The sequence below is a fragment of the Ammospiza caudacuta genome, chromosome 12 (genome assembly GCF_027887145.1).
Source record: "Ammospiza caudacuta isolate bAmmCau1 chromosome 12, bAmmCau1.pri, whole genome shotgun sequence".
NCBI lineage: Eukaryota > Metazoa > Chordata > Aves > Passeriformes > Passerellidae > Ammospiza > Ammospiza caudacuta.
In genome coordinates, this window is record NC_080604.1 from 15,119,345 (window position 1) to 15,139,160 (window position 19,816).

Sequence of the window (19,816 nt, forward strand, 5' to 3'; positions counted from 1 at the left end):
CAGACTTCAGAGTGAGTAAAGGCAGCCTTAGTAAGCTCTGTCATTTGAGTGCAGTCCCAGGGTGTCTTGTGCTTTGCTGGGAAAAAGAAAAAGGAGATGCTCTGACTGAATCCTCTGAAAAATTATATCCCACCCTGTTCTCTGAGAACCTCTGTAAGCTTTTGCAGAGAGAGAAGGAAATTACTCCTAAAAGTTTCGTTCTGTGTGTTGGAATTGTTTTTTTGGATTCTGCATTGAAAGGGAATAAAAATGGTCAACAGCGAGGAACTTATCACTTGATAACCAGAAGGCATAGTGAAACTGCAAAACTCATTTCCATTGTCTGTTTGATTTGATCCTATAAAAATCATGACAATGAACATAAGCAAGCATAATATATTCTTTCATTATGCTTCTATATTTATTTTGTGTAATAGGCAGAAAAATAAGCATGTCACTAGCAGTTGCCCTTTTTGAGAATATTATTGTTGATTGAAACATTTTGAACAACATTTTGAATCAACATTATTGTTGACTGAAACCTTTTAAAAGCTGTGTATAGATAGTGAATTTTCACTTCAGAGGCTTCTGTTTTTACATATTCATGTTTTAAATCTACATTATTTTCATCAAAGGTTGTGATATTTTCTGAATAATACCATTAGAAAAAACTTTTCTGGGTTTCCTTCGGGCATCCAGGGAAAGTCAGTAGCTGTGCTGAACAAGAGATGTGATTAGAAAAAAATAATTTGCGCTGTGCTATTAGGTTTCATTTGCACAACACCCAAAAGACCAGCACATAAAAGCTATGGTTGCTTATGTTTTCCATGGTGAATTTTATATTTTTATCAAATAGTGTGAATGTAGGTTTTGTGGTTTCATGGATTCCATATTCTCCCCCTGATTTCTGTGCAGGGTGCAGTAATTGCCATGAATTCTGCAGAGAATTTTTGATCAGCTGCATTTTCTCTTGTAATAAGGGGACCCACTGTGTTTGCCAGCAGTAAGTGTTGGTAGCAAGTCCTTAGGCGAAAAGTTTTTCCTGAGCAGGCGGCCACTTAAAATAAATAAGCAGAATAAATAAGTGCAGAAAAGGAACATTAGGGTCATATGGCATAAACCAGTATGAAATATAGTACAGCTGTACCTCTCCAAATATCTTTTAGATGCTGCCTTGGCCACAGTATGGTGCAAATGAAAATAGTGGAGAAGGTTTTACATATTCCAGTTGCTTCATCATGGGAACTGTGAATTTCCACAGATCCCGTTAAAGTTAGATCTGGTTACAGCGGACACCACTTCTGTGGAAGACCATGTGTTAGGAGAAAATGTTCCAGTCCAGAGTCAAAAATCTTTCTGAAACTATGTCTTAAAATATGCACTCAGCTCCAGAGTAGCAGATGCTCTACACTCCAGATGCAGTGTATGGGATGAAGTCTGCATTTTTTTGGTTGCTGCTAAAATAATGTGTATTGCATTTCAGATTGGAGACACTTTGCAGTTGAGGAAGAAGTTCCCCAGATGGAAGGATGTGAATTATTTATGCAATGTTTATCTCAGGGTTTACTTCCCATCACAACCAATTAAGGCTATTTCATTGCATTAAAACTAACGTTTTCACATTGGGGAAATCATTTATCTAAGGAAAGCTTATATATAGTATCCACTACTTAAAAGCTTGAAAGCTTCCATCAATCATATAGTCTCAAATTCATTTAAAAATGTACAAGATGGGAAAGTAAAGATATTTTCCTATGTTAGGTCTTGCCAAAATGAATTATAATTAATTGAAATTTAAGAAGATATTATATTCATGTTTTTCTTCCTACTCAGTAGGAAGCAATGGCATTCAATAGTCCTCTATCACCTCAGTGTTGCAGTCACTGGACAAGCCTCAGCCCATTTTAATCTGGATACCTAGAGCAGAGAAGAAGCCTTTGCTCCCACACAATTATCTTAAGACTTTTCTTGAATAAGCAAAGATTGAGATCAAGCCTTACAGAAACAGAATATATTATGAAATAAAATTGTCTGCTTGGTCTGTAACTCTGCATTTAAAGTGGCTGTATTTGTGTGGCAGTGAACAATTTGCTGTAATTCTTGTCTTTGTTCCTCTCCTGCTGCCAGAGTCCGTGTGAGACATGGGCAAAGTGTACCAATAGATAACTGTGATAGCCAAGGCATTAAACTGAAAGGTCAGCTTTATTATTAATTTTAGAACTGTTTTCCAGTTGAGGTACAGCCACGACTCACCAAGGTTTCTGCAGATCAGATAAGAAGGGCTTGTGTATAGACCTGCTCCAAATGAATAGCATCAGTCTTGGGGAAGGGAGAAAGAGAGGCCATTACTGTCACTTGACAACTTCATTTCAGTCCTTGCCCCCAATAATTGTAACTCCTAGGAAAGCCAAATTGTGGAATTTGGGGAATTAAGGTCTGGTCAAACAAATCACTGCTTTTTTAAAAGCCTAGACAGACCAGGAGGTCAATCTGTGAAATATGCTAGGAATATAGAGATAAAAATAACCAAAATATCAGGCAGAGAGCTTTATCTGTGTCTGTGATGAGTTGAAAATGACAGAAAATGCTGTGCCTAACATTCCTGGTAGCTCTTTTTGAGGTGTGGATCAACAGTATCACAGAAGGAATGTTAAAATAGTGATTTTTTTTTTCTTGAGGCAGGTGGTATTCCTGCATAATCTTCATCCCCTCCAGGGACAGGCACTAACAAAGGTCTTTGGAAGTCATTCAAGGCTAGTTTGTGAACAGCTAACATTTCTTAGAGTTTTGTAAGTAAACTGTAGTGCTCTGACAATCAGTAAGTGCAATTTTATGCATTTTAGGGAAAATAAACTTTGGTTTTCACAGTATCCTGCTGAAAACAAATCTATTGCTTCCCCAAGCCTGTGGGCATATATGTGTGTTTATTTATGTGGAAGCCGTGAATCTTTTAAAGACTTGCACATGTAACTTTTTCTTGGTGAGATGTGACAAAGGGCATCTAAAAATGAGGGAAATTTCTTTGTATCATGGATTTAGTAAAATGCCTGGCATTATTGCCATGGAGGCAAGTTCATCCTTATTGATGCCTTGCTGCTGTTAACATGGTGAGAACAAGATAATTGTGATTACGAACTCAGATCTGTATGTGACTGTAATCAGGTTGTGATATGGAAGGAAGGAGGAGGAAATCTCCCCTAAGGTGGCTCCAGTAGTTTATGTTATGCTATACATTGCGCCTTTGAACCACCTGCCCCAGAAATGTTTGCATGCCTGGATAGCCCAGAGACAATCCAAGAAACTCTTGCCTCTTTGTTAAGGTTCTTTGAGCTCAAAATACTGTGCAGAAGTCCTGTGGTTTGCTGGCTTCTGTGCTTGTAGCATCTTTTGAACCAGGCTTCATGTTTGTCAGGCTGGATCCTGCACAAACACCAAGCAAGGAGGCTGCTCCAGGTCTGAGCAGTGTACGCATGGGTGGCTTCAAAGTGAGCCTCCTGCAGAGAGGGCTGCCTCTCACTGACCTTTGATTTGATTCTCAGCATCCCACTTCTGAGATTTTTCCCTGCCTAAAACAGGACTGTTTTAGCTTGTTTTGTCTGTGTGAGTAGGTAAAAAAGGAGTATCTACCTTGTATCTGATACAATTAAGAATATGTACCTAAACTTACTGATTGGGCTGTGGTGCTGTGCTGTAACTCATCTGGCACTTGTCAGGTTGCACTGGTCAAATGATTTACATTCTGAAAAGGTAATTTAATAGAGTATATGTATCCATGGATACTCCTGAATTTGTGTAGAAGATTAAATTTGCTATCATATACTTATAGATCACCTGATTTTTTTTTTTTTTTTTATCTAGAGAAGGTACAGTGGAAAGTACAATGGAAATTTTTGGCCAGCAAGTTTTCAAATCTTTCATCTTGTTTTCAGTCATCATTCAAAGTGGAATTAAGAAAAGGAGCATTTCATGATACTCTGATAATAGATGATGAAACTACTTGATAGTTGGTGACTACAAATTGGCTTTATTGCAGTAATTTTAACTTTTACTTTATGTTTTAAGGAGATGGCCTCTATTGTTGATGGCTGTTTTTGAAATTACATCAAGATGTTATGCACTAGCAAGAAGGTAAAAACAATCTGACATGGTTTGCTTTGGAGAGCTCATTATCTCTAAAGGCTTTGGAGCACCCCTGAAACAGGATGAGGACACAATTATTTTTACGCATTTTTCTTCCATGTTTTTTACTCTTGACCATGAAAAGACAGCTTTTTCTATGGAGCAGCATGCCAAATCACTATTCATAGACCTCTGGTGACCAGAGAATGCAAATTTCTTTCCTCAGACTCTTTCATTAGTGGGAGGAGTTTTAGGAAAAGCACCTTAAGGGATCATTAATTAAGGCCAATGTTTTATTTGAACAAGAGGACTGCATTTGCCTGATATTCTAGAGCTTTGTGTGCTATATAAAAGCAGGTTTTTCTGAAAACTCTCTCTGTAGTCATGCCTTGATTCACTGAAGTTTGGACTGAATACTCTATTCTCTATTTTTTTTGCTCAGCAATTCTTGCCTGGAATGACAGAGGGATGTTCTGGGGGGACAGAACAATTGTTCCTTGCCAGCCTATCTGTAAGAATTTGGACATTCTCAAGAGTTCCCACTCAGCTATCCTATCCAGTTATTCTTCCTCTGTTTTGCTAAGACAGCTTTCCTTGTGAGTCTGAGTGCTAATTTTGCTCATAAGGTGTCTTTGCTGATGTTTAGAACAAATTTGCATACCCTGCTTTGTTAGAGCAAACAGGGGGGGGCTATCTCCTATTTTTCTAAGGAATTCTCTTTGAAGACCAACTAACAGGTGAGGAAAAATGTCCTATTCCCCATGCACATGAAAACTCAAATGGAGTGTCAGATATTTATCACATCTTTTTTTATGTTTCTGAGAGATTTAATAGTGCCCAGAATAATAGCTACGTGCTGTTTAAACTGAGGCATTATTTAGCAATTGGTGCTGTCTCAAGAGGATAATTACTCAAAAGTATCTATTTGAAAATTCATCTACTGCTAGTTGTATAAATGTCTACAGTGCCTGAAGTATTTAAATACTGAGAGGCTTTATGATTAAAGTTAGCATATTACAATATTAAACAGAGTGGTGGATTTCTATTAATATGATGTGTGCTTAGATTCAAATGCTGATATTCTCTCAGTGACTCAGGGGAATCTGCACCTACTGATAGCATTCCCACTGAGCTATCAGAAAGAAAGAGGGTACACTGTGTGACCTATAACATCCCCAGGTGCAGAAATGAGTGCTCTCAAGTTGAAAAAGGCCCAGGTTATCTGTGTGCAGATTGCTGAGTTTGGAGGGGATGTGACAGCCCCTGAAGTGTCTGCTGCCCATGCTGGGCATGATGGTGAAGTGCTTTGTGAAGGAGGACAGGGAGTGTCTTCAGTGCCTTCAGTATTTGATCCATACTTGTGAAACTAATGGAGTCTCTCTTTAAATTTGCTACTTAACTGCTAAGGCAATTGTATGTGTGTCTTTGAATAGTTGAGACCCCAAGTGAGCAGCTGGGTTTTGATCATATTGGTCAATGCATTCTAAAATTATTATAAAGGTCTGACACCATCATATGCAGACACACACACAAAGCAGGATCATATAAATCTCATTTTCTAGTTTAACTGGGTTAGAAGACTCTGACTTTGCACATAGAGTAATGAAGATTAAATTAGTTATTGCCACTCAAAGATGTGTTCCTTGAGTCCCTACAAAGAGCTGTCTGAACATGTGAGCTCAGTGCTCAGCAGCAGCAAAAAGGCAAAGAGTAAGATTCAAAAATATTAGGAAATTAGTGCATGGAAAAATCTTTACTCTGTGGTACATATGAATTGAGTGGTTCTGACTGCCCATCCTAAAAAATGCTGGGTATGTCTAAAAAAATAGGAGGCCTTCAGTGACAAGAAAAAAAGATAAATAGTTGTTGTGACATCTCAGCTTGGAAAAGGTACACATCTGGGTACATGATTACACAGGGCTGTGAAATTTCAACAAAGTTAAATAAATGTTACTTGCTATATTTCCCAGTGTAGCTAAGGTTCTGAGTCCAGAGAGACAGAAGGTGCACAAAGGAACCCTTTTCCAGCAGTGTATCCAAGTGCATGAATTGTGGAGCCCCTTGGGAAATGAGCTTCTAGCAGTCAGCAGTAAATACAGGCTGGAAAGAAGATTTAACAGAGCTCTGGGCACACCAGTCAAGGATGGTCCTTGTGCAGCTTCCAGGTCACAAAGGCCTCTGAGGCTTCCTGGAAGCTGCAGGAGTATAGCTAAGGGAACAGTTGCTCTTTGTCCATGTCTTGATTTACTTTCTATTAGTGCCTGAGACATGATGCAGAGCCTGATGCACCTGTGGCTGTAATCAAGTGTTTTGTGAGGGCTCTCCAGAGCTGTGCTGCTGCAGCCTGGAGTATTAGACAATATCCATGGCCACACTGCTCTGCACAAGATCTGTGTGGAGCATTTTTAAGAAATCAGCAGAAAGAGGGCACCTTGAAATCATCTAAAATCCATCAAAATATCTTCCAAGCTGGAAATGGAGCTGGAAATTAGCAGATCAGGCTGGTATTTTGTAAAAGATTGGTGCACATAATTGATAGATACGCTGGTGCCAATCTTGGCTGGCAGGCTGTGTGATGGGAGATCTTGGGGGTGAAAGGGCCAGATGATAATTGGTAAAGGGAAGGAGATGAACTGAAATACTTGAATTTTACAATCTCCTGGGATGTCAGGACCCTGTAATGCCAACCCAGCAACCACTGGCTGTTCAAAGAAGCCAGTCATGATCCTGAATGTGTGTTGAACTGCTCAGAGTAGCAGCGCTACCAGAAGCAACCAGAGCTGCCACTGATTTCAGCAAAGTCTTAACAGCCCTTTGGTGTGAGAGATAGGCATGCTGTCTTTTCTTTCTGTCTCCTTTTCTTTCCCCCATCTCTGTTGTTCTCCTTGCTATCTCTTTCCTCCGTCTGTTCTGCAGGAGCCTGGCACAGGGAGCCCAGACACACTCCTGTTCACAGCGCTGCTGTGATCCCGTGCCTGGCTAGGCAGGGAAGAGCTGTGTCCTGTGCCACCTGGCAGGAGTTGCCAGGTGCTGAAGTGGCTGATAACAGCCATTTTCATTGCCTGCTTTCCAGTATGAAGTTGCAGGTATCAGTCGCAGAAGCTGAGTTATCTGGCTGTGCGTTTCTTTTCTTTTTGCTGTTACATGTATTTTCCTGCAGAAATTAAGACTGGACTCCAGACCTAGATGTAGCCTGTCTCACCTGTTTTTCTGAAGAAGTATGTTTTTCACCACATTTAATACCATCTATATATTGTTTTTGTAAGAAAAACCCATTTGCTTACTGAGGTGGGGATAAGGCATAGATGACTTCAGAAGACTCAATTGTTTATATTTAAAATTCTTGATTTTTTCTGTACTGTTCTCAACTTTTCTCCTATATCTTCAATTAAAAGTTGTAAAGATGTTTAAATCATTAGTGTTGCCATGGAGCTGAGCAGCCTGGGTCTGTGCTCTGAACTCAAACCAGGTTTGACTGCTCAGCCTTACAGACAAGGTCGTGTTAACACCTTAACCTACAACTCTTCATACTCTTTTTTAGTGGCATGAGTGAGCCAAGATGTTGGATGCTTTTTCCCCAGGAGTCACAGGCCCTGCTGCTGGAGGGCAGGCTGAGGCTCTGGGTCACTGGTGAATACTGGTATGTGAACAAGGTAGCTCAACTGTCTCAGGATCAAGCAGGTGACATTACAGCTGTTGGATTCAGGTCACATTCACCACCTTTTCTCTGCAGCTAGAGAGGAGATGCGTGCATTGGTTAAGTGAATGTGGAGATTATTGAGTAAACACAGGCTTTCTAATGTAGGGCTCTAATTACAAACCTGCAATATTTCTGTCATAAATTGACCTAGCAGACTTCTCCTAGTGAAGTGTTAGCATTAGCTGCTGACAGCCTTTGGAGAGTGTGTGTGTTTGACAGGGGATGCTGTGGAAGGAAACTAGAATGTTGGATTAAAGAATGAAGCTAGGCAAGGTGGAGGAGGAAAGCTGGGCAAAAACTGCAGGAGGACATGAACCCTCTTTCAGGGACAGCAGACCCTTGCAGCAATCACTGCTGCTCCTGAGGCCTTGACATGAGAGTCAGGAGGTGGTGCCTGGACCTAGTTTAGGAGAAGAAATGCTGCAATGGGAGTATGACCTTTGGAATCTGCTGGGGCAGGATGTTTTGTGCATCTGGTGAAGTTCTTTTCCTGAAATGCCCCCAGTAACAAACACACATACTAGTGATGTTTGCTTGTTGAGCGAGGAAATTGTTGTTTTTCTTACAATTGAACAATTTGAATAATGCTCTGGCTGTGCACTCTTAGGTGACTGATTATGATCAAGTCTGTATGGTTAGAGCACATTTGCACCATTTCTTGTTACTGTGTATTATTGACTTTAAAATTCTCTTTGAGATATCTTTCTGGGTTTAATCTCTTTTCAATATTTGAGTGTAGCATATGCTTACCATTTTCTAAACCTTCACTACAATAATAGGAAAGTTTAAAATTTAAATTAGGGTTTAAACTTTAATTCTGTTTCTTGAGCTATGATGCATGTTTAATAGATGGTGGTATATTTGAAAGATATGTTTGGCAAAATCTTGCTTACCAATATTGAGATTTATGCAAATAGTTTTATCTCAGACTTGTGACTCATCATACATCTTGTTATAGAAAGGTTAAATAAAAGGAATACAACTTTTACAGAACATAGGCTATAAACGGACTCTTGAATGAAACAGTGATTTCTAGGTTAATATTTGAATTTTTAACTTCAATGCCACATTTTTAATATATTTCAGGTTCCTTGATCCAAAGCTTACTTTATATTCTGAAGGCGTGCAATTGCTGTAATCTCAAGAGAAGATAAGCATGACATCTGGTTCACACCTGTGGTTTTAGGGATAAGAGCATAGCTGCTTTATGTATTATTCAGGGCACTCTGTTGAAACTGCAAGGAATTTGACTCTTTGAGGCCCTTTGTCAAAAGGTTTTTGTACTTGTCTAAAGTAAACATGAAATATAGAAGTCTTCTCTCAGTAGGTATTGAGTAGACTATTTATTCCAACCTGCCTGCTGCCAGGAGGGAAATCAGTTATGCAGGTTAATTATCAGATTTATGATAAAGACTTTACTGGTGCAACTCCCATATTTCAAAAGTTCCAGTGAGGCATTTTGTACTGTGACAGAGCAACACCAGGAGAGGTGAATGCACCAGTAGCACCTACTGGTGTGGATTTGTGTGGCAGGTGGTGCCTGCCCAACCTCTGGGCAGCTGGGGCAGCTCTCCCTGCTGTGTGATGGGAGGAGGCTGCACCAGTTTGGAGTGTTCCCAGTTCCCATTTGTGTTTGCTGGTGCAATCCAGATATCTGCTGCTGGTGGTGACAGGAGTGGCATGAGCAAGAATTGAATTGCTGGGCACCTTTACAACCAGAGACACCAAGAGAGTGTTTTCTCTGGAGAGAGGGCAGCAGCTGTCACACTGAGAACCAGAACTTCTCTGGTGTCCATTACACAGGTGAATTGTTTGAGTGTGAGATGCTGAGGCAGAAGAGATGCTTTCAGAAATACACAGGTGTGAGCCAGACTGGAAATGTGACTCTTGGGGATGCAAATCATTTCTATGATTAAAATACAATCGAAGGAAGGGATGAAACTGGCCCGAAGCCTGGTTGAGCAGGGACACAACTGGGCACACCTCCCACCAGGACAGTGTTCTGAAAGCTCTACCAAACCAAAGCCTTTGAAATTTGGACTTAAATGCCAATCTGGTAGTGCTGTTGTGTTCTTTGGGACTCCAAAGAAGTTCAGTGTTCTTTTTTTCAACATCAATGGGCCTGCAAGAAATTGGAAGTGTTAAAGCTGAGAGGGTGTTTTAGTCACTTTATAGAAGGTGATGCCACAAGTGAGCAGCACATCAGATGCACCAGGGGAGTCTCAACATGTTGTCTGCAGACAGGTAGAGCAAGGGAGGGGGTGAGAATCAGAGCTGTGTTTCTGTTTCACAGGCATGGAAGAATAACTTAGACATTTAGCAAAGGGCCATTACAGAATGTGTTTGCAAATGGTTTTGCAGCTGTGACAGTGGACAAGGGTTTAACTTTAAAAGGCTACACAATTTCCAGCACTTTACTTTTCTGTCAGTTTTGCTGCTTGCCTGAGTATTTTGCTTCTTGCTGTGCTGAAGTCTAGCTCTTTTTGATTTGTTAGTGTAAATCCAGAATCATGTGCTTAACACACTGGCGCCATTAAGATGGCACTTAGCTACTCTGTGTGTCTGTCTCTTAAGAAAAGAAGTTCACAAATTTCTTAACACTGCAGTCTAGATCTGTGCAGATTTCACTTTCTGCTCGGTAAAAGAGTCAGAGGGGAAGGGTAGAGAAACCTAGAAAATTGGAGACAGTACAGTGATATTACATGTAAGGCTTTCCAACACTGGGGAATTTGGGTAGGCCGCCCATGGTGGGGAAGGATTTCAATTTGAGGTATTTTCAGGAGATCCTGAGTTTTAGAAAGGATATGGTGTCCTCACTCCTTGCGTATTAAACCCTTCTGAGAATCTTGAAGTAAAACACCCACATTAAGCAGCTGCTTTGGAAAAATCCCTCATGTTCCAATGGGACAGCTGTGACAGAACCATTGCTGTTCCTGCAGCACAGGCTGTCACACATCCCTCCAGTAATCTGCAAGTAGCTACTGAGGACAGTGCTGAGCACTCTGCTCTGCCTGTGGCATTATGATGAGGGCTTAGATAGAGGTGTATTCTGCAAAATATGAGAAAACCCATTATTATTTTTACCCTCCAAGTAAGCTCATGTCCTGGCCTGGTTCTGCTCTAACTGTCCATCTACTTCACAGTTGATAAATAAAAATAACTCTGCCAGTGCACAGCCTGGAGGATTTCACATCCCCTCAGAGATAGGAATGGCCTTTCGCCCAGCAAAATGCTGCTGAAAACTTGCCCCATCTGCTGCATAGCTTTGAATCCAGAGTGAAACTATAAATACCTCAGAATTTGTTCTGAGGCATTTGGAAGTTCATTAAACCTCTTGGAAGACCTTGCCTTCTCCCACTGAAAAAAAAAAGAAAAAGAAGAAAAACCCATCATCAAGAAAAAAGACCACACACAGGACATTTTGAATTCCGCAGTGCAATATGAGGAATTTGTGCTAAGACATGAGATCTCAGAGGAATGAATGCTTCTGCTAGTGCATCTTTAAAGTGAATGGGATGTGAAATTGTGTTAATCACACATGCTAGGAAAAGTAGCCTTTTGTGGGGTTTATTCTTCAAGTGCAGCTCCTTTGTTTTCCCTTAAGAGTGCTGGAGTATTTTTGGAAGGAAATCCCACTTCTCTCCATTTTGGCAGCACTTCTTGGTGTTTAAGAAAGTAAATGGATTCCTGAAAGATGATCTGAAGTAGGGGCAGTTTGAATATTTTGAAGTTTAAAACTCTTCAGTAGTGATATTTTTTCTTTTAGGGAGGCCATGGGAAGCAGATGAAGAAGATCTCTAAAGCAGCCACTTTTGGGTGGAGTTCAGAGCTATTCTGTTCATGCAGTTAGTCCATCCAGCTTGTTTTTTGTTGCTGTGTCATTTGGTGCTTAGCCACTTTCCAAATTGCCTGTTTCAGATTTTCAGCCATGACAGCACTAAGTATTGCCTCTAATTTTTCCATTTGTGCAGTTTTAGAAGCCACGTTTGCCTCAGTGTTGTGCGCTCCTGCTGTCTGACTTGGAATATGCCCCCAATAGACAAAGCCACTGTGAGTGAGACTCAGAGCTCCTCAATAAATACACAAAAAAGTCTCTGATAGAAGAGATAAAGACCAGTGAAAGACACCAGGAGCCTCCCAGAGCCTGGGAAGATGCCCCTGGGTGTGTGGGTGCGCTGCCCTGCATCAGTTGTGTGCGCTGAATTTCTGCGACATCTGCTTGTAAAAGGGATGTGGCCCACATGGCATAGAATGGTTTGGGTTGGAAGGAACCTAAAAGATCACCTGATACCAACTCCCTGCCATGTGCAGGGACACCTTCCACTAGATCAGGTTATCCAGATCTGGCCAGGCTGGCCTTGAACACCTCAGGGATAGAGCACAAAAAACTTCTCATGACATCTCCTGTCAGTTATGAGCTGGTTGAAGTTGGCACCATTATTAAGGAGGCAATAGACTCTCTTCTTAGGGGACCTGTATGACTCTTCCTTATTGCAATATGAAGCAAATGAACAGCAACCTCAAAGCTTTTTTCCTCCAACAACACTCCATGTGACGCTTAATTTCACATGGTTTTCAACTGTGTGTCATTCTTCCCATTAATTTCAAAATTTTCAAACTTTTTTCATAAAGCTCACACTTAAAGAAGGGATAGGCAATGACCACATGAGGAACTGAGGCCCAGAAAAGGGTAGTGATCAATGCAAGATAGCAGAAACTCTCTAGTAGCCTTTGCAGCCCAAGGGCTAATAAGTTGCCACATCTCAAGTTACCAAAAGACTTGATATTTAAGAAATATTCCTACCTTTACATAAAAAAAAAAAACCAAAAAACTAAACCAGAATACTGAACTATTCCTCTCTCCTTGCTTTCATGGGCTTCTTAATCTTTTCAGGAAGGAAAGAGCTTTGCATTTTCTAAGTTTTTCTTCCAGGCATGAAGGCAAGAGCCACAGTGATTTTAAAATTGCAGTGCAGGTTCTCCTGAAATCATATCATTCTGGTTCCTTGGACTTGAAGTGAAATACCATTTGTCAGGAATCCTCTGATGGAAGGGTAGAAATGAGCAATACTGTGTGGGGCAATCTTTTAGCCTTTTTTTATTTTTACCTCCTCTCCTTGGATCTCTTCCGTCCCTTGGACATGTGGTTCACATCCCTTTCACAAGCTGACTGAGCACCCTATTGCACCAGTTACCACCCACGTTTCCAGAAACAGAGCCTCCTAAATTTGTGTGTCTAACAAGATGCTGTGATATATCTGGATACGCAGGTATAATTACCACAGAATGAAGGCATTTTGAGCATTTTTTGGAGATGAGAAAGAAAGGTTCACAAAAGCCTCTTGCTCTTTATGTTTCAGTTCTTGCTTATGTCTCAGTATTAAAGTGTTAATGTTATAATCTCCTGTGTTTGGAAGGAGGTCAAATATGAAACAACACTTGTAACACAGAGGAAGGAGGATCAGAAACAAGAGACATTGCACTGGGAGGTAATAACCACAGCTTTATAATTCAAGGGCCTTGTGCATTTTGAAAGAGAAGACTTACTGCTGATTTTTTTGTTAGTTTTGAATGATTTATAGCATTTCACTTGTGGTGGAGTGTTGCAATCTATGTTGTCATGGAAATTCTATTGAATTTATAGTTCCATTTATCCAAAACGATTTTCCAGACTTCATTTCATGGTGAATCATATGGCTGTTACTCGGAGTACAAAGCAATTGCAAAAAAGTTTCACGTTATGGAAAGCATAAACACTGACACCATTGTTTTCATATTAGGGTAATACAAATGAATGCAACATGCAGCTTCTTAGCATCAAATGGGCCTGCCTTGTGTAATGACTCACTGTGTACCCACGAGATGGATTTTCGTGTTAGGGATGGGAGCAGGCCTGAGGGGTGTTCATTTCTGGCAGCAGAAATCAGGGAAGTTTCTGTCTTGGCAAGGTCCTTCCCTCTTAAGATTTAGGACTTGCAATACTGAGTGATGTGGGTGTGATCCAACAAAGTGTGGGAGCCCAGAGTGATCCCAGCAGTGCTGGGTGTCCTCCCTGTTCTACTGAACTGTCACTGGACCACTCACAGGTTTAAATGCTGTGCAGACTTATGGGCAGAAGGTACAACAGCTATCGCCCCTCAGGTTCAAAAAGACTCTGAAATTGCTTATTCTCCATTTATTGCATGGGTACACCTACTGCATTGTTTGGAGACAACAAAGCAAAAATTCGTGTTTACTGTTAAAGAAGATGAAAGGGAAATTTACCATACGTCTGAGGGATATGAGCGTCTAAATTGAGTTAAATTCTGGTACTTCACTTGCATGATCTTGCTCTTCCTGTGTTTCAGGTCCTTTCAGTTTTTTCAGCCTAGTATTATATTCATTATCAAGTAGCAATTACATTGGGACAAAGTCCCTGTCTGACTCTTTGTTTTGCAGTTTTACCCAGCACACTTTTAGGCACTGTAGAATACCAAGTTATGACATTCAAAATACATCTCTCTACCTGCCTAACTATAGTTAAAAATTCACTGATGAATAATAGACTAGACAGGAAAAACATGCCATTATCTGCTCCTGTTCAACTTTATCTTTTCAAAAGAATGCAATATACTCTGTGTTATTACATCAAGCTCTGGTAGGAGAACTGGAAAACATCATGATTCACTCTTCCCCATGCCTTTCCTAAGCAGATTTTGAATATGTTATAAATGATAAGTTTCATGGATTTTTTAAAGAGAATATAATGAGAAATCAAACATTAGACTTTATTGCCCCAGTGTACATCTCACACTCCAGTAAACACACAGACTGCAGGACAGTTATTTTGAATTTTTAGTGCTGCAGTGAAGATTACATTATGTCTGTAGAAAATTTTTATCCCAGCCAAATGGATCACATCATCCAGTTCACTGGAAATCTATGCACATATTTAAAGCAAAAGTAAGTTACATGCAAGCTTTCAATTAAGAAAAATCATGTATGATTCATAATCTCAGCAGAGAATTTATTTTTGTGCAAAAGGTTTTAAATCCAGTTGTAAAAGTGTCTGAGAATAATATATTCTTACAATGAAAGCAGCAAAGACACTAATTAAGAATTAGTATATTCAGTGCTTAACGCCATCATTTAAAGCAAACATTTCAGAATTTTTGTTTCACCACTCTGCAAAGAGTTGCAATCTACCTGTGCTGCCTGGGTGTTGTGCTCTTCTGAAAATATTCTCAGTCTCCAAAGCAGTACATAATAATCCACATCACTGCTCCCTCTGCATTCTGCTGCCTAATTCATAAAGAAATTGGCTGGTCTATAAAACCTTTTATTTTTTAATGCTTTTTTACCATGCTTTAAATTACACTGTAGTCCTTGGATTGCTGGAAGGAAATGAGCAGAAGGATAATTCTGATGATCCTTTCCCTTGCACCAGAATTCCTGATTCTATTGAATATTCTGTACTCCACATCTGTGACAACACAATGAGCCTTTGTTCATTTTTTAATATAAAGAGAAATCTGCTGTAGGAGGTTGCACAGGGTGATAGCAGCCCAATTTAAAAGTCTCAATTATTTATTTTTAAAATACTTGGCATCTGTCTATGGAAAATGTACTTGGTTGGTTCCCAGTCTCTTAGAATTGCTTTGAACTCACTCACATCTTCTGGGATCTATCAAATGCTCATTGTGGCTTTTCTCTCATAAGTGCTGAATGAGTTTGGCCATGACAGTCTGTATTGGATGTAAACTTTCTGTCTCTGTAGTGGGATAATGACAGCAAAGAGATGTCATGCACAGGAATGGTGATTTCTGTCTGGATGCCTGTCATGCTAAGCAGAGAAACAGAGCCTTTTATTTGTGGATGGGTGGCGAGGGGAGGCCATTCATTGGAAGCAGGCTCAGCTCTTGCAAGCCAGTGACTTTTCATAATGAGGGTTTAGTCATTCAGAGGCAATTGCACTTAATAAAATCAGAACTGGTCTCTGGTGGGCAGTATTTCTCAGTAATACACACGGTTTGGACAGCCTGTCCTTACAACATCGGCATGGTGGCAGCCCAGTTTGGCATCAAAATCTAAGCACAGACATTTTACCAGGTCTGGGTAACACCAGATTTCTGTAGAGCTGAAAGAACACAGTTGAAGAAAGGTGTTCCTGCAGGGAGTAGGATGTCCTGAGGAGGAGGCAATTTCTTGCCCCAAGGACATGGTGGAGGGGAAGGAGCTTGGAGGCAAAGGCTCTCCAGGCTGGAGAATCACCCACATGTTGGATGTGCAGGGTGTATTCACTTGTCTAAGTGTTGTAGGCTGGGAATAGACAGCGCTGGAAACTGTAATGGCTGGCCAGTGGATCTTCCTGGACAGCAGAGACTAAAAACATGACTAAAAGCATGTTTTCTCAGGGTGACTGGTGATTATCTCCTAGGTTATGGCAGAGTGAGGGCTTTTTCTCCCTAATCCTCTGTTTTAAGGCACTTGTAACAGTCTGAAGATTGTGATATTTTTTCAGGCTTAAATCTGTGCTGTACAGCAAATCTCTCTCAAGTTTGAAAACAATTCTTTTATAGCTTGAAGGGTGTCAAAGCATGAGGTTTTCCCATTAAAGGAAGCTCTTGCCCTCTCCTTGCCTTGGTAAAGCTGCAGTTGTATTAGTGTTAGCTTTTTAGGATGGAGAGTGTCTTCCTGCAGGAAAACTACCTTTGTTTCACTAGGGATGGTTTGTCTCAGTTTGGCTTTATCAAAATACTGAAAATTTCAACGTGCTTGGACACACATGGTTTTTATGATGCCTCTTTACAAGGTAAATGCAATTGCACTGCCGTGTTACACATCAGAGATTAAGGAAGGCCATGTAAGCCTTTCCCAGCCTTGTTAGTTGTAATGGGGCTAGATGTGAAAGCCTTGTAAATCTCATCTCTTGTGCCATAGGGAGCAGGACACTCATGCCCTCCTGGCCCTGTGCCACGGGGAAGGCTCTGTGGAGCACAGTCAGCAGGGATGTGAGGAGCAGAGTTCTGACTACACACAGGTACTGTCACACTGCAAAGGGCATTTCAGGCTTTACTGTTGGATTCTCAGCCTTTAAATTTTGTAATTTTGTTGTGGAAACACATGCAAAAATGTGCAAAAATGCTGTTGTATGGGGCTGAAATCAGTCAGTGCCATAAATCAGGTTGGTTGTGTAAGCTTGGGTGATTCTCCATTCTGCATTGCACAAATAGCATATTATAATAGGATCCAAATTTTCTTTAGCTTAAAAGCCTCTTTGTTGCATTCTGTGCTGCTGCTTTTTACATCCCAGGCAGAGACAGTAGAAGTCATTTATATGCAAAGTGCCCCATATATTGTATACACTAATTATATAATAAGGAGTAATAATGAAAATTTTCTAGCATGTTTAGGCCACTTAAGTATGCAGTGAAATTAATTTTACAGTTAACTGTCTTATTCCCACTTTGTACATAAAGAACCTTATCCCACCCATACAAAATATTAAATTAACTATCTACTGATAAATGCATTCAATATTATGTATATTATGAATAAAAGAACAAAAATACATTGGATACATTTGCATTTTATTGTAAATTGGGGAAAACTGATGAGGCTGTATTATGGAAGAGAACAATATGTGATCACATAATTAGAAAATTGCCGTAATGCTAATGCTCAGTAGTGTCCAGGTGTGATTTTATGAGCAGCCTGAACCATGAGGCTTTGAGGGTGTAACTTTACTGTCTTTTTACCGTTGTTTTTGCAGGGTATGTGTGTGTAAATTATATAATAGCAATTCCTCAGACATTGTATTCCTAAAATACTCCTTCTAGCTGTATGAACACATAAGGAAGCTACTGCAGGACAGATGACAATAATTTTTCATGCAGGACAGCTCCCCTTGACGTGATGGATGCAGTGAGAGCAGCTACACTCTCTGGAAAAACACCAGGGAGCAGTGGTAAAATGCTCCAATGTGTATGGTAATCAAGGCAGAGTGTGGTTCTTGATTAGGCTGTGAGATTAAACTGCTAAGACGAGGGATCTGAATGAAAAACTCTTTTACCAGAGCCCTTTGCACTGGTATGCAAGAGTGCATGGTAAAAATTAATTTCCTTATATGCCGTGAGCAAAATTGATCCAAAATGATTTTGGCATATGCTGAACTCACTCAGTGATGCTTTTCTTCATAAACTCCTGTGAGGAATATATTGTGAAATGTTTTATGTAAGGTATAGATAATTTTAGACTTTATCTTAAAGAGGAGCAAAATATAGTTTGTGAGTGTTTTGCCAGGTTTGGTCTGTGCTGGCTAAACTCAAGTTTAAGCAATTTTTCCTGGAGCAAACTGTTTCTAATTTCTACATCAATGAATGGCTGTACCTTGCTCTGCATTTGTTCAATGCACAAGTTGTCAGAATCTGGAGGCACTGCCACCTCTGTGAGATACTGCCAGCATCTGTGTGTGTGCTGTGACTATGCTGGGAATAGGAAGGCCAAAGAAGGGGAAGAAAATTGCTTTCAAATGTTACGAATCTGGTGTAAGTGCCAATTTTTTCTCATTTCTTTGTGGGCTATTTAGAGTGTGGTCTTCCTTCTGCTGAAAAAAGTACCTCTACCTTTGAATGCTTTGACCTTCATGTTGGCCTTTTCCCTATGTGGTGATGTTTTTTCAACTCTATAATACTGGCAAAGCACCTATCCACGACTGATAGTATATACAGTCAGAAGCCTGGGGATCACTAAATGTGAGTAGGAATGTACCTGTGCAAGATAAAAGGGTATAATCTCTCTTGGCATACACAAAATATGGGGAAAATAGTGCATTTGTGAATATGGTAAGATGTGTCATGCAGCACTATTTTGGAAAAACCCAAACAAGAAAATAATGTCTGATAGAGATGGACTAACATCCATCTCTAGGGGCTTCTTTTGGAATGGAGGGGCTGAACAACTACTGGAGAAGCAGCAGTGTATTCAGAGAACTTGCAGAAGTGGGAGCTCAGCTACTGTGGGAAATGAAACAAGAACCATACTGGAAATTGAGAGCACGAGCACCCACAGGCCTGGGTAGGCTGCCCTTACTCATAACATGTGTGTAGTGGAGTGGGATTGTTTACCAGCAGAAGGCATAGAGGAAGCTGTTCTTCATCTTCTTGTATTTGTGTAACTCCAACACTTGCTTGTTTGGGGTAATCATTGTTCTCACGTGCTCTTACTTGGGGTTTGTGTAATTATTCATATTTATTATTCATTAAAAAATTACATCAATATATCTGTTTTTCCTCATGCTTTTTGTGGAGTACTAATGCTTTGGAAATAAAAGTCATGAAATTTAACTGAAGACAGGGAGAAGTGTGACCTTAACTGATAGACCTGAATATCAGAGGCTTATAAAAATGCATTGCTATGGAGACAGACTTTTATCTTACAAATTACTTTAGGAGTAAAGGAATAACTCTAAACATCGAAATCCTTTTCAAAATTCTCTATGGATTTTGAGATAAATATGTTTAGCACATTTAGCAGAGCAGGAGATGAGCCTTCAATGTGCAAAGAAATGAAGAGTTGCTGGCAGAAAGCACAAAGTTTAACATCTGAACAGAGTGGCCATACTGTTTACCTTTGGATTTGGTATTAAAATGCATTGCACCAACTCTGTTCCCTGCTTACTGTCCCAGCAGGGCAGTCATGCTATTAATCAAGATGCTGGTTAAACAATTGTTCAGCAGAATTCCTTTATCTCAGGTTCATAACACTGGGTTTACATACAATGTGAATGCATTACATCATGTGAAAGCTGTATGAATCAACACTAATGTGATTCTGTTGTTGGTTTTAATTTTTGCAGATGCAGATTTACTTCTACAATCCTGATGACTTTGACAGTTTTGGAACAGCAGTTCTAGAAAACAGGGTGGTAGGAGCCATGGCCGTGTTTTTTCAAGTAAGTTAAAACAAAGACTATATCCATAAACCAAAGTGTTCACTGAGTACTATCTAATTCATTGGATTATTTCAAGCTTAATGGAT

The 19,816-nt window shown here is 40.1% G+C and overlaps 1 protein-coding gene across 1 annotated transcript in view; it reads left to right on the forward strand.

Moving 5' to 3' along the window:
- The window catches only part of PTPRG (protein tyrosine phosphatase receptor type G), a 392,408-nt gene that overhangs the window by 237,127 nt on the left and 135,465 nt on the right, over positions 1–19,816 (forward strand). The window contains exon 5 of the mRNA XM_058812679.1: positions 19,635–19,730. Within this exon, the coding sequence (XP_058668662.1) occupies positions 19,635–19,730 (96 nt within the window). The remainder of the gene's footprint in view (positions 1–19,634; positions 19,731–19,816) is intronic.